This window comes from Periplaneta americana, chromosome 6, assembly GCF_040183065.1.
Source record: "Periplaneta americana isolate PAMFEO1 chromosome 6, P.americana_PAMFEO1_priV1, whole genome shotgun sequence".
In the NCBI taxonomy this organism is placed as follows: Eukaryota; Metazoa; Arthropoda; class Insecta; order Blattodea; family Blattidae; genus Periplaneta; species Periplaneta americana.
In genome coordinates this window covers 174,111,049-174,126,978 of record NC_091122.1, presented here as the reverse complement: position 1 = coordinate 174,126,978, position 15,930 = coordinate 174,111,049, and the positions used below count along the sequence as shown (strand labels likewise).

At 32.5% G+C, this 15,930-nt stretch overlaps 1 protein-coding gene across 16 annotated transcripts in view; it reads right to left on the bottom strand.

Moving 5' to 3' along the window:
• LOC138702059 (ankyrin-3-like) overlaps positions 1-15,930 on the bottom strand; it is a 585,575-nt gene that overhangs the window by 70,586 nt on the left and 499,059 nt on the right. For 11 of the 16 annotated variants that reach the window (XR_011332778.1, XR_011332779.1, XR_011332780.1 and 8 more), the window contains 3 exons: positions 14,378-14,512; positions 13,190-13,313; positions 3,769-3,846 (listed from right to left, as the gene is read on the bottom strand). Coding sequence is in view for 11 of the 16 variants with exons in the window: in XM_069829582.1 (XP_069685683.1) it covers positions 3,769-3,846; positions 13,190-13,313; positions 14,378-14,512 (337 nt within the window). In the remaining 5 variants the exon portion in view is untranslated. Of the gene's footprint in view, positions 1-1,795; positions 1,814-3,768; positions 3,847-13,189; positions 13,314-14,377; positions 14,513-15,930 lie in introns of all 16 variants that reach the window. The other 5 variants (XM_069829584.1, XM_069829589.1, XM_069829593.1 and 2 more) reach the window with 2 other exon arrangements.

Genomic DNA, 15,930 nt, shown 5'->3' with positions numbered 1-15,930 from the left:
TGTGTTGTTTGTGTGTTGAGATGTCTTTGTAGTGTTTTCTGTTCTGTATGCTATGTTGTATTTCTGTTTTCTGAATGATGATGCGATCTTGTGTGTGTTTTTGTTTTCGTATGTTAGTGTGATGTATTTCTTGTGTTCTTGTGTTTGTGTTGTGTTCTGCGTGTTTTTGTGTTTGTTAAGTTTTTTTTTTTGTCTTCCTTATGATGTTGTCTATTATGTTTGGGTTGTAACCATTTTCTTGTGCTATGTGTTTGATTGTGTTCACTTCTTCATTGTAGTGTTGACTCATGGGTATGTTGAGTAATCTGTGTACCATTGTCCTGAATGCAGCATGTTTGTGTTATGTGGGGTGATTAGATTTGTTGTGGATGTGTGGGTGGTGGTTGGTTTTCTGTATATTTTGAAGGTGTGTTTGTTGTCAACTTTTGTTATAGTGATGTCTAGGAAATTTATGGAGTTATTGTTTTCGAGTTCCAGTGTGTATTGGAGTTTTGGGTGTATTTTGTTTGTGTATTGGTGCAGTTTGTGAATTTGTCGTTTGTTTCCTTTGTATAGTATGAGTATGTCGTCTATGTATCTGTGCCAGTATATTATGTTGTCTGCATATTTGTTGTGTTCATTGTTGAGTATGTATGTTTGTTCTATGTTGTGTAAAAATATCTCTGCTAGTATGCTAGATATGGGTGATCCCATTGGCAAACCTTCTGAAAGATTCAACATGGATTAATTTTTGGTCCTACAGAATATATCTGTTACGGTAACAATGGTTATTAGAGGAGAAAAACAAAAAAATAATCTTTACTTAGATTCTTAGCCCAACAGTGATAATACTTTGGAATCCCGGCCACGAAGTCACTCAATTGAGTGCACTTCTTGTATAATGGCAGTTGACTTAACAGGCTATTTGTCAACATATATGTTGAATATGGAGTAAGGCCACAAAGGGAAAGAGCACTAGAGGGGGATTCGATCCGGTGCTGTGGACTGAACTTCGGCGTAGCTCAGTGGTTACAGCACTTAGCATGTAGAACCAATGACCCAGATTCGATCCCTGGTGCTGGAGCGAGTTTTTCTCCTCTAATAACCATTAATAATGGATCAAGTTTGTCTCAGGTAAACAATTTATAATCAACATTTACAATTAAATATACTTTGTGATTACGGGAATGTACCTGAGACATAGAGAACATCAGAAGATAGGACATTACAATAGGAGACACGGGAGGAAGAGAGATAGAGACAAACAGAGCCATCTGGTAATTAAATTTTTAATCTAGTCCATTTTGGTCGGATATCTGATACAGACAATATGGCAGTGATACATCCATTTATTACTATGTACAACAGATTAAGAGTTCTAGATTATTCTGTGAAAAGTATTGGGTGCCGGAAAGTAAAACCACGTTCTTAGTATTCTATATTATTCGTAGTACGCAACTGATAAAGAAAAAGTTATGCCTCCTTTGGTCTAGTTCTTCTCTAAAATTACCAAAATTTTAGTTAGATTTTCATTTGTTAAATATAATCACAAAATTAATACAAGGGATAACAATAAGAAACTGTTAAAATAGTCTCCTGATTTTAGTATAGTATTCTTGGTGTGTTTAGATTTGTTTACGTTGGAATTCAATTAGTGACAGCAAGAAGCATGCAGTTTTCTACATTCTAATATCTTCCCTTTAGCATCTGTTTAACCCTACAGACATGGACTACATCTAAGCGCTACACTAGACACAGAGGCTACTAAGATGCATCTACGACACATATTACACAGTTCTTGGAACAAAACACTTACTTTTTCCAATGAGGAATGCTGTGAGTGTGTGCCACCGCAAATATACATATAAAAAATTAGAAACAGGAAAAAAATGCAGTTAGTTAAATAAAAAATGTGTTACAGAACTAATAAAACGAAAATAATGTTCCAAGAAATATTTCGTTAGTATTATAAAATTATAAACCTGTTAGAACAACTGGTAAAGGGGAAGCAGGGATCCACAGTTTGTGACTGTGATAGAATGTCTGTTTACTATAAATAGCATTACGCAAAATTCATATTGGTAACAGCAATTACATAACAAACAAAACAAATAAATAAATAGAAGTTTCTGATAAGTTAAGTATAACTTCTTTTATTTATAATTCAAGTTACGTTCTAGTATTCTTTCTTATTGTATTAAGCAAACAATAATGTAAAAAAAATAAATTATACGAAAAATGAGTATAAGACTGAAACCTGGATCATTATATGCATGATCATTTTCCACGGGAAACAAAAGAAAAGGAACGGGTAAACAAAAGAAAAAGAACAAGGAAAAAAGAACTTAATAATTTGTCATCAGAATTGTGGACCCCTGCACAAATGTGTTAAATAACATATCAACATATGTATTAGGGTGCTATGAAGTGAAACTGTCGTAGGTACTTAAAAAAATACAACTATCTATTGTAATTAAACATTTAGCTTTCTTTTCTGAAATTAACATTACGTGTATTCTTTTATATAAACAACTTTTCACCTTACAGTTTATTTTTCCACTTTTTTCCGCTTCAATTTTGGCTTTAGAGATACCAACAATATGACCAATAAAGACAATATTTTCAATTCCTGATATGACGTCTCAGTATCGTTTTGATAGCTACCACATCTTGTCGCAGAATATTCTTTTTTAGAATTTCATTATGTATTTTTTTAACATTAATTTACATTTTCTTTTTTGTTCATTTGAATTGATTAGGATGCCAGTATTTTAAATCCAAGATTTGGACGGCTATCATTTCGATTTGATTGATGATTGAATCACTTGACTAAATAATTTGCGAGAATATTATCATTAGCACACAACTTATGATAAAATCACAATGACAAAGTAAAGTTCTCCAAAATTTTTAAGTGCTGTTTTCTATAACATGAAAAGAATATTCTTTATTGTTATGTATATAGGATAGCCAGAAGAATCCTACTGGGAAATGGCCTCCTACGTTGATCTCCCATGGTGAGCCAATCCATGAAAGATGTTGTCTAGTGTTTTTCCCTAATTTAACTGGCTATAAATATTTAATCAATTAGATAACATTCCTAACATTAATATTGTTATGTAAAATTCTTTATTCCTGACAAATTTTTAATTACTATTTTAAACAAACAGGACATCTAGAAAATTCAAACAAATACATCTCATCTTTGATGTATATGAACAGTACACGAGATTACTCACTAAATGATTCATCAAATGAGGCAAATCATTCAATCACGCGTTTCTTACAATATATTATACAGTATTTACCAAGGCTTTCAAATACGGAAGTAGTTTAAAATTATTGAAAGCCTAGAACTGTATAAAGGTGAACAGAAAGGTATTTGTGAATAGTCGTACTTTCTTTCCTTCTGCAGTATTAATTTGAACTATTTATTTGCCTGGTGAAGCTAAGAACCAGTAAGTCAGAAAAGCTGACTTCGGGGAATGAAATCGAGAACCTCTTGTACAAAATTATAATATTTCATTGCTAGACCGTTTGGTCCCTTTATATACAACAAAACAGTTACTAGTCACAAAATTCATTAATTAATTTCAACACAGAAAAAATTTGTACATTTGTTCCATAAGTCACAAAATTCCATGCATGGCCTACATAGAAACTTGTTTTTAAATGTTAAAAGGACATAACGTGGAAACAAAACACTTAAAAAGACTGTAAAAAAGAATTTCGAAGAATATAAAGCTATAAAAAAAACTATGTAAAATTTAAAATGTGTCTGTAAAATACCTTTCCCTCCACATTCCAGTGGCCTTAGAACTGGAGCCAAGTGAAGCCAAAGAATCATCAAGCCTGTTCAAAACAAAGCTGTGCGCGTTGTCAAAACAAGGGAAGAAAAATAAATTAAAAAACCATATGAACAACATTTAGATTGTTACTAGTTAGAAAAAAACATGCTGCGGAAATGCCGTGCCATTATTCGTTTGGCAAACAAACAATCAGTAACAATTAGAACGTCCGAATATCAGGCAGCAGTGCAATTACGATAATTCAGTGTATTAATCATGCTAATTAATTCATGCCAGCTGATAACATCTTTCCTACACCGCTCTGTCATCATCCAGCTTACCATAAAACGTAACCTCAACTTCTTCCATACCCATGCTTTCCTCTAACCTCTTAATAGTGGCATGGGGCATGCTAACCCCAATAAAAATGAGTGCAAGATTGGAGTATAGGCCTAATTTGAATTTTCATACCGTAACAATAAAGTGTTCAAAATCCATCTTCGACATCATAAAAAGTTAATATTATAATATAGTATAATAATAATAATAATAATAATAATAATAATAATAATAATAATAATAATAATAATAATAATAATAATAATAATTCCGCGGAACTTCATACAATTGCATGTTTTTATTGATTTGGCATATTGAAAAGTAAATGTGAATCTTTGCTGATGAAAGTTTTTATGTCCGAATAAAGTCAATTTTATTTTGCATTAATACATATTTTGAGAGTTTTCCCTCTTAAATGCATACACAGTAAAACCCTCGTTAATCCGAAATAATTAGGGAAATAAGTTGATTGGTTTAACGAAAGTCCGAATTAACTGAAATAACCTAAAAGAACAGCAGAAAGTCCATTAAAACTCCGTTTATAGCAACAAAACATGCTTATTATCATTTATTTAAAAGGGCATAGGCCTAAATACACTCTAGGTGTAATTAATGTAATTTCATAGTTGAATAATTTCGAGGGAAAAATTGTTCCGGGGCCGGGTATCGAACCCGGGACCTTTGGTTGAACGTACCAACGCTCTCCCACTGAGCTACCCGGGAACTCTACCCGACACCGATCCAATTTTTCCCTCTATATCCACAGACCTCAAAGTGGGCTGACAACCGTCAAGCAACCAACATTTGAGTGCACACTAACTCTGTGTGACTTTAAATTGTGGTTTTCCATTACGTACAGTGACGTGTATTATGCAAATTAAGCTTTCAGGAATAACTCCCTGTAAAGTTAATTTGAATAATTTCGAGGGAAATTATTCAACAAAAGTCCCGGGTTCGATACCCGGCCCCGGAACAATTTTTCCCTCGAAATTATTCAAATTAACTTTATAGGGAGTTATTCCTGAAAGCTTAATTTGCACAATTTCATAGTTCTAATGTATAAAAAAAAAAGTAGGTCTTAAAACAAGGTTCTTTAGTCCGGCTTATCAGGGTCTGGATTAACGAAGTTTTACTGTATATTTTTATTTTGTATATTTAGATGCATATATTAATATCTTTCCTTGCTTTGCCCGATTTATTATCTAATTTCAAATTTGTAGGTGATAAAAAATAAGAATAGTTTCCAAGAAATATAAAAATTATGTGAGAAATAAAACCAATAATTAGTTAAATTACTGTTGAGGACATGAAATTGCTGCGACAGCAATGGATACTTCTCCATAGTGCATAAGCCGGGTCGTTTTCCACTTTAACATGAAGCAAGCTCTTTGTAATCATCCCAATATAAGGAGGTTGTACAATCAGACTAAAGGCGGTGGTGCTTACTCAAAGAGCCCTCTTCCGAAGAAAAAAAAAACTCTTTGTATAAGCCTACTAGCTATGTAAGTGTAATGTTTAGGAGCCAGGGCGAAAATATGCGACGCCTATATGTCATTCAGACATTTACTCTGATTTCGTAGAACGAAAATTAACGTATTTAGTCTTCATCTTACGATGTTTGGTGACGTATGCACGTCCGTTGATGTGACATATTAATGAATTTAAATACTATTATAGTCACAATCAATAACACTTCTGAATACAACGTATAAAGTCTTTTCTAAAATTCTGTATAATAGACTACTGCCATACGCTGAGAAAGTAGTTGGGAAATATCAAACTGGTTTTTGTAGAGGAAAGTCAACTATTGACCAAATATACACTCTAAGACAAATTCTGGGGAAAACAAGAGAGAGTAGGATAGAAACACACCATTTATTTATAGACTTTAGTACTGCTTATGACAGTGTGAATAGAGCTGGACTCTATAATGCTATGGAAGAACTTGGATTTCCCCATAAGCTCATAAGATTAGTGAAGGCCACCATGGAAAATAGTCAATGTTGTGTGAAAATACAAACGGACCTCTCTGATAAGTTTACTACCAAGGATGGACTCAGACAAGGTGATTCTCTTGCATGCCTATTGTTTAATATATCATTAGAAAAGATAGTGCGGGAAGCAAAAATACAAACAAGAGGTACCATCTTTTATAAGTCTGTCCAAATATTAGCCTTTGTGGATGATATTGACATAATAGCAAGGTCAGAAAGAGATCTAATAAAAACCTTCAGAAATCTAAGAGATGCAGCTGGAAATATGGGATTAGAAATTAATGGAAACAAAACAAAATACATGGTAGTCAATAACAAAAATAAAAATAAAACTTCTAAGTACATTGAGATTGATGATGCCAAATTTGAGACAGTCCAGAGCTTTGTATATCTTGGATCACTAGTTAATAGTAACAATGATATCTCAGAGGAAATAAGTAGAAGAATGCAAAGCGCCAATAGGTATTATTATGGGCTGCAAAAACAAGTTAAATCAAGATTGCTATCTCGTGGCACAAAATGTAGACTATATAAGACCCTAATAAAACCAGTGTTGACCTATGCATCAGAGACGTGGCCTCTTAGCGAAAGGGATAAATTTAGATTGGCCGCATTCGAAAGGAAGATATTGCGAAGGATTTTTGGACCTGTAAGGGATGGTGAAACTTGGAGAATAAGATATAACGAATTATACCAGCTTTATGAGTCTCCCGATATAATAACATCCATTAAGATTGCTCGTCTGAGATGGGCAGGGCATGTTAAGAGAATGGATGAATGTGAAATACCTAGGAAGGTGATGGAACATGGGATTGCTGGAGGAAGAAGAGTTGGAAGGCCAAAGCTACGATGGATAGACTGTGTTATGGATGACATTAAGAGGCTTGGAGTGAAGAACTGGTGGACGGTGGCTAAAGATCGAGACCGATGGAGAAGAATTCTTAAGGAAGCCGAGGCCCGATCCGGGCTGTAGCGCTATGGATGATGATAGTCACAATCATGCCATGGTATGAAAGAAAAACTTCACAACCTCGAGCGGGAATCGAACCTGCGACTTCCTGTTCTCCGGTCAGGCGCTCTACCACTGAGCTATCGAGTTCGTCTCACGCCAAAGGCTTGGAATTATCCTCTCATACTGGCGACTCTGTTATAGAGTACTGTCCATAGCGTCTGATCTAGTCAGCACTGCTTATGGGTTGAAAGAAACTTTACAAATGTAATCTTCATCTTACGATGTTTGGTGACGTATACACGTCCGTTGATGTGACATATTAATGAATTTAAATACTATTATAATCACAATCATGCCATGGTATGAAAGAAAAATTTCCACAACCTCGAGCGGGAATCGAACTTGCGACTTCCTGTTCTCCGGTCAGGCGCTCTACCACTGAGCTATCGAGTTCGTCTCACGCCAAAGGCTTGGAATTATCCTTTCATACTGGCGACTCTGTTATAGAGTACTGTCCATAGCGTCTGATCTAGTCAGCACTGCTTATGGGTTGAAAGAAACTTTACAAATGTAATCTTCATCTTACGATGTTTGGTGACGTATACACGTCCGTTGATGTGACATATTAATGAATTTAAATACTATTATAGTCACAATCATGCCATGGTATGAAAGAAAAATTTCACAACCTCGAGCGGGAATCGAACCTGCGACTTCCTGTTCTCCGGTCAGGCGCTCTACCACTGAGCTATCGAGTGCATCTCATGCCAAAGGCTTGGAATTATCCTTTCATACTGGCGACTCTGTTATAGAGTACTGTCCATAGTGACTGATCTAGTCAGCACTGCTTATGGGTTGAAAGAAACTTTTACAAATGTAATCTTCATCTTACGATGTTTGGTGACGTATACACGTCCGTTGATGTGACATACTAATGAATTTAAATACTATTTAAATACTATTCACAAATAAATAGACCACAGAAGGAAATAAAAATGAAAAAAACATATGTGAAAAAATAAAGAGTTAAAAAAAGTCAAAGAAAAAAGAATTGAAAGAAAGAAAAAAGGATAAAAAGAGGAAAAGTAAATAGAGAAAGGAAGAAAGAACCGCACAAAGCGAAGAAATAAAATTTAACAGAAGCAGGGAAAAATGGATGGGGAAGAGAGAAAACAAAGGTGAAATGACGGCAGAAGAGCTACCTTAATGGCTTCTTCGTGTAACATTGCAAACAAAAGACGTTAGTGGTTTGCTCGAGAGATCATATGAAGATTACATCTGTAAAAGTTTCTTTCAACCCATAAGCAGTGCTGATTAGATCAGACGCTATGGACAGTACTCTATAACAGAGTCGCCAGTATGAAAGGATAATTCCAAGCCTTTGGCGTGAGACAAACTCGATAGCTCAGTGGTAGAGCGCCTGACCGGAGAACAGGAAGTCGCAAGTTCGATTCCCGCTCGAGGTTGTGGAAATTTTTCTTTCATACCATGGCATGATTGTGATTATAATAGTATTTAAATTCATTAATGTATTTAGACTCATGCGACAATAAAGTCACGTATTGTTGAAGTCATAAAAATGCTGCAATGACCGCTAACAACCGCTAGATGGAAGTACAGTTGCAAGCTATTACTCCATGCAATTCCATAAAGATTATAATGTGATTTATTTTGCAGTCACTAGATAGCAGCATAATGAAATTGATAAAAAACTGTCTTGGAAGTCCATTAGACTGATCAATCTGTTACATGTGACCTGGGGTGAAAGGCAAAGGAACTTTAAAAAAAGTTGGACAGTTTCAAATAAACCTCTAAAGTGTATTTTTTACTGGATATATTTCCATTTTTAGTGCATATTTGAACAGTTTTTACTGTATAGTTGCAAGCATATTTTCAGATTTTTTAGTGCATAAAGTTCCGTGGTCTAATAATAATAATAACCCTGTAATACTGATGATTTTTAACAAAATTTAATAAAGATCATTTCAAAATGTGCACGAAACAAACCTAGCAAAGTATTCATGAGAAAGCTACACCGCCATAGTAAAAATAACAAGAAATTAAGGTGTCATATAGCTTTTAGAAGTTGTACAATCTTACAAACTCTACAGAAACAAATAAAAATGGGATAGATAAGTCGTAATTCTAAGTAGTGAATTTAATTGAATAACAAAACCAATACTAAGACAATGCGAAAATTTTCGATCATGCTGAAGATGCACAATGTGATTTATCTGTAAGAGTACACTACCGGTACCCAAATATTGCAAAATTACGTTATTATAACTTAAAAAAAACTAACCTTTCTAAACAACTTTACTTTATTAGTATCAATGTGTGTAATATTAGAAGTCAAATCATTTTCAAAAATTCATACTGACTGGAAATATATTTTTTTCAGTCGATATTTCTTAATTTATCCTTCAGAAAGAGTGACTATTTGAATAAAAATCAAGTAGGTACGTAATAATTTTTATAAAGCACCATCACATTAGGCAAAACTGATATTTATACTAATATAACTAAATTAGCTACTATTATAATACAAATAATTAAACAGATCGAATTAAATTACTTTTAAAAATATAAGTCAAGTGAAATAGAAGCATAGTATAAAATATATGAAAGACAAACTTACAATCTTGTAGAATAATAGAATTGCTATTAGTGAATGAAAAAAAAATTGCACCCAAACTGAAGCTGGATAGCTGGGCTTTAAAATTTAGATCGCATATTATATAGTGATAAGGCTATTCACAACATTAAGATTAATATTTAACTTGAAGCCTTAATCCATGCACTTTAAGTATCTCTAAAGCCAATAAATGAAGCACACCTTATGAAGTTAAAATGAATGCTCACCATATTAAATGTTGGTAGTAGAAAATTATGTAATTAACATTTAAAACTGCACCTCTGCTTCCATTTTATTACCGATATCTAATTCAAGAGAGAGACTGATATTATCTGTACGTAAAATCTCCAGTAATAATACAGCTAACTGCAAAATATAGATTTCAAGTTTATATGAATTTGTACTCACATTTTTTTTTTAATTCCTTAACTTCAGAAAAAAAAAATCAATTGTTTGTTCTTTTAATTCCTTAATATCTTCAAATTAGCACAAAAATTTCATATCTGTGCCTCTTAGTAAGTTCCAACATTTTGTATTTCTTTCTAAATATGAACTTAACATCTCCAGTCGTGTTTCAGCCTCTCCTCCATATTGTTTCTTCTGATATTCAATTTATTTTATCTCTTTTCTAAACTGCATCTGGTAATATGATATTCCTGATAACTCTATATTTAACCTTTGTAAACATATTTTATTTTTTAGTACTTTCCAACTATAGTCACTCTTTAGCTTCCACTCAATTACAATACTCGAATAATTTTAAGATGTTAAAAATAATCTCTCATGTGCGTGGTTAAAAGTTTGCTGTCATGCGTTACAATCTCCACTCAGCGACATATTGTTTTTGCAATGCAATAAAGGATTTGTGAATGTGTATAAAGCGCAAAAAACTTAAAACTGGTAAACAGGATCCATTACATTAATGGAAAAATGCAACATAACCACAACTAATGCTTTTGAACGGTGCTTAATTTTTTACAGTGATGTGGTGGCAAAATACAAAATAGTCTTCATTATTATGAAGAGATAAGGAGATGTTCATATGTTTACAATTATTAAAAACTTACGATGAAGTGTGGAATTTACATAGATAGTTACTATAAGCCTTGAATACCAGCACATCAGTTTAAAAAATGCTCCGCCCAAGATGCATTTATACAACAATTATTAGAAATGTGCAAACTATTTTCAAAAAATAAACTCGAATGATCAGACAATATCACGTATTTCACAGATAGAAAGATATTTCTAGCTTAATAATATTTAGAGAGAGGATAGATATGTTCAATAATCTGATTCCATCTACATATAAAATGTACCGATAGACCTACGTTTTTCTAGAAATAATTTCCAATAGTATAATACAAGTATCACAATAGAGTATATTTTTAGTTAATTTTTTTAACTTGATAACATAAAGTAGTAATTAAAAATAATATAAACATGACAATGAAATAAGTACCGGTAAGTAAATAAGTAAAATCATAAATATATGTATGAACTTCAATACATATCACAGATCTTTTTTGTTTCATATTACAAAGAAAATAAAAAAGTTAATCAAATTTCAACAACGAGTTAGTAAAGAATTTTGTAACAATTTTGAGGGTGCCACGTTAATTTCCTGTTACAATAACAAAGCAATAATTTCTTGCGAATTAATATGGTAAATAGTTTGCACTTTTCTAAAATCTAAACTTATTTAACTTTCGAGTAGTTCCCAATTACCATAAAGTCATGCCTTCTTATGGTCATATACCAAACTAAAAATCATTTTATGTTCATTGTGTTTCAAATCTCTGTTGCTATTATGCAATTTACTTAACATATTTTCGAAACATAAAGAGCTTAGTACATTCATAATAAAGAACAATAATAATAGAAAAAATTCTAATTAATTTCTTTCATTTAATGTTCATAATTTTATGCAGCATGTGTATTCCAAGATGCAATAACTCTTAAGTGTGCAAGATATAACATTGTTAGGGTTGCCAACTGTTTTTATGTTCAAGAAAACTGTATATATAATAACAGTAACTCGAGATTTTAACATCTATTAATTTTTTATATTACATAAATGTACCGGTATGTATATTTTAAATTTACGATGAAAATTTGTATAATCATCAACGAATATATTATCATAGATTATCACTAACTTGTGATGAATGTTCACACGTTTGCTTCATGTAAATAATGCACGAAAACATAATATATGTCAAAATGCTAAGTTTATGATGATTTCTACTTTTTTCTCTATTTTTTCTTTATGTTCATCAGGTTTGCAACCCTAACCTGTACTTAAAATGGTGCAGTACACATACACACACTGTGCAAATAAACTGCAAGTATTCTGAAAATGTTAGTCATAATGTTAGTGAAAACTTACAACATAAACATATCAACACTGACAACAATTTTATGCTATTTCAAAAGATAAGTTTTAATTAAGATTTAGACTTTCGTTTAAAATTTAAATTTAAGTAACTCAGCAATCATATTAGTTTATTTTATTACTTTTTTATATTATTAAAGCACAATCAATGCAATTTTGTAAGAATCTGAACATAAATTAAACATAACATTCATTACTAGTCTAAAATAAAATATAGCACTTTATAGCACTGTAATTTACACAAGAAGTTACATTCAAATGATGTAAATATAATTTGAAGTCTATTTTCTAGCATCATATGCAGATATTCTTGACTTTATTTTAAGTCCCGTGAAAATATAATCTGCTGCAGCTTTACAATATCATTTTAATTTAGAAAAAACGTAAAATATGATGAACCTTTACAAAAATATGCATTTAATGACTTCATACCAAATTATTACATAAAGACTAAATCACTGACGAGTAATTAATTTCAATTATTGCACTGAAGATTAGATTTACTTTTATAATTCTCCTGTAAGAAAGTTTTAATAACATCACATACGTAAAAGTTTGCTACTAAACAAAATAACATTGAGGATTTGTTACTTTGATCAACATAAATAATACAGTAATTAACCAGACTGTACAGTAGATGTATGTTTACTGTTAGTACCAGTATCTAACGGTAATTTTTAATAAGAAAACATTATTATATAGGTATTACTTCAAGTTCGACATAAATTCATTTTCAACCAAAACAACATGCGCAATTAATAAAATCATGAAACAGCACAATCTTTAACTTTTACCTGTTAAAATGTGATCATCATTTACACATCCTTGAAGAAAATAATGGTTTTCTGTTATATGTACTGTATACTGGAATATAAAATTACGTAATACGATAGAAATCCAAATTCCAAAAATAAAAGTTAAATGCAAATTCGTAAAACAAAAATGTATTAATATAGCTAATTACAATTTTGGGAAAGTTGCAGCAGACATTAATTCATTATTCTTAAATCTTTCAACACTAGCATATAAGCTTCTTACAAAAATGACAATGATGTGCTGCATTAAATCTTTCAGTTTAGACCTACTAAGTTCTGCAAAGGTACTCACCCTACGTGGACTGGTTGCCTGTACAAATCAACATTGTCTGGAACATGATTACTGGCAGATGTCTGATACTGCTCCTTGGCCTGATGGGGGCCTAACATCAAATCACTCACTCCTAGAGAAGGCGCTGCGAAAAAAAAAAAAAATCAATATCTCTTATAAAGTAGTTCTGAATACGAAACTGAATAACTGAATTCAACAAAGTGTAAAAATATTATCATTATTATTGTTATTATTAATATTACTAGTGTCTACAGAGCCAAAAGAAATTACTATAGCTATTTTTTATTCACAGAAAACTTGGAGCACAAATATTCTAGCTCCATAAAAAGAACATCCTTCCTTCAAAGTCTTCTTCAGTGTTTAATGATGTAACCACAGGATGTAACATACATCCAGAACAGTGCACAGAACTTTAAAATATCTACGGAATTTTTCTTCTCTGGTAAGAACAATGTCATTAACTAACACAACGTCTTTCATTTTATTTTCCAGTTAATATGTTGTTACTGAATTATTAATATGTAAATAATAGGCTACTATATTTCTATGTTACTGTACATATTTTTTTTTCGGCTGCTGTTTTATTTCTTATAAATTTCATTTTCAATATTGGTGGGAATTAATCTCTAATCCCCTCCACTCACACTGATTTCACTTCATTTTTTATGAAGAAAGGGGAGGATAGTATTACCATCATCATCATCATCATCATCATCATCATCATCATCATCATCATCATCATCATCATCATAAACTTCCACAAAATATCAAAGAACTTAACATAACAAAACTTAAACTGAGAGGATTCAATCCAGTATTGGGATGGGAATCCGGTGTGGATAGAGCGTCAGCACGTAGAGGTGAAAACCCAGGTTCAAATCCTGGTGCCGGAGAGAATTTTTCTCTGTTCCATTCACCTTTCATCATATAATGATGCAGAATTTCTGCACGGAAATATCATATGTACTTCGGTACATCGTAGTAGTAGTAATAATAATAATAATAATAATAATAATAATAATAATAATAATAATAATAATAATAATAATAATAATAATAATAATAATAATAATAATAATACAATTAATTAAGATAGCCTAATATATAATTATGATGCAACTTAATTTAGACAGTGGGCAAACACGGATAAATATGTATTCTGCATTTAACACGCGATAAAAATCTTACCCATGGACACCCTATGAGAATCGGCTCTCTCATCTCTCGTGACGTCAATCTGCAGTGAGTCATCTCCGAGAGACTTCATGTCGTCCACCGTCATGTAGCGGTAATGCTGTTGATCACTCACCAATGGATCTTCACCTGGAGTGAAGGAAACATGTTACTCAATTTTCTACATAATTTCTTTTTTAGGGGTAAGACGGAGGTTCAATTCAATGGTGTTATTATCTGCTCTACAAGCACTATTTATATAGCATCATGTCAACTCCACTAACTATCAGAAATGCTGCACACTCTCTTAGTCCAAAAGCAAAGAAACAATCCATTTTCAAAACTAACGAAAATATTTCCTCATAAAAAGACTAAATCATGATTTAGCGTTTGAGGGAAGATACTACAGTGTGTCTTCACCATCATGCCTGCGTGCTCGGTGGGAGACCATGCTTCTGCTGATAAGACGACTCGTTTAGCTGAGATGATCTGTCATGGTAAACAGATATTCATTAAGGGAACGTATTTACATATACAACGTGTACATAAAAAATAGAAAATCATGTGTTTCAACGAAGGGAAAATTCAGACGTAAATTTTCTGACAGGCCAGTACCCTCTAGAAAAACAATATTAAGGTCATTTAATAGATTTTTGTGGAATATTTTCGATATAATTTTCGGCAATGTATTGTACTAGTAAAAGCAATGAAATTTTTTGGCCATTTAACTCACTGGTGCCATTAACCTGAAAAATAGTGGTGTTCGACCCTTTACCTGCGCACTTAAACCATCATACTGTACAATACCCCCACTCTCTTGCTAACCCTCTTTCTCAAACAACATTCCTCACTCAGCCGTAACAAAATTCTGGAAATGTTTGCTGGTCAGTTTGTTGTCCTTTAGTGTATTGGAGTGTCTGTAAGTGCGATTACAATGAGTGTTAAAGAAAAGCGCTTTCTATGTCGTAAAAATTTGAAATCTTACGAAAGTACGATGAAAACAATACTCTTGATCAGAAACAACTTTCTGATTCATTAGAAATCCCATCATCGACATTAAAGACGATAATAAAAAATCGCGATTCAATCACTACAGCTGCAATGTCGGGAGAATGTTAACACAAGAAAGTGAAGTGGGGTAAACATGAGGACTTTGAGAACACGCACATGGCAAACAACTATACATGACTTTTTCTGAAAGAATTAAGTACAGTACAGTAATTACATAATGGAGTAATACTGTATTATCTTTCATAAATCATGTATTTAATAAAGAAAAATGCTAATAGATACTGTATATAAGTAAAAAATTAGTATACCCGCCTAATACGCGATCCTGCTTAATACGCTATTTACACATGGTCCCTTGAACAGAGTCTTATCGGGGTTTTACTGTAGATGAAATTGGTGTGGCATTAGAGCGTAGCCCACGCAAATCTCTGAGACGTTTAGCACAGCAGACAGGGATTTATAAAGGATCTGTGAGAGCAGCAACAAAATTAATGAAACTAAAACCATACAGAATTCCATCATGTCATGAATTACAGCCCCAAGATTACAATCGCAGG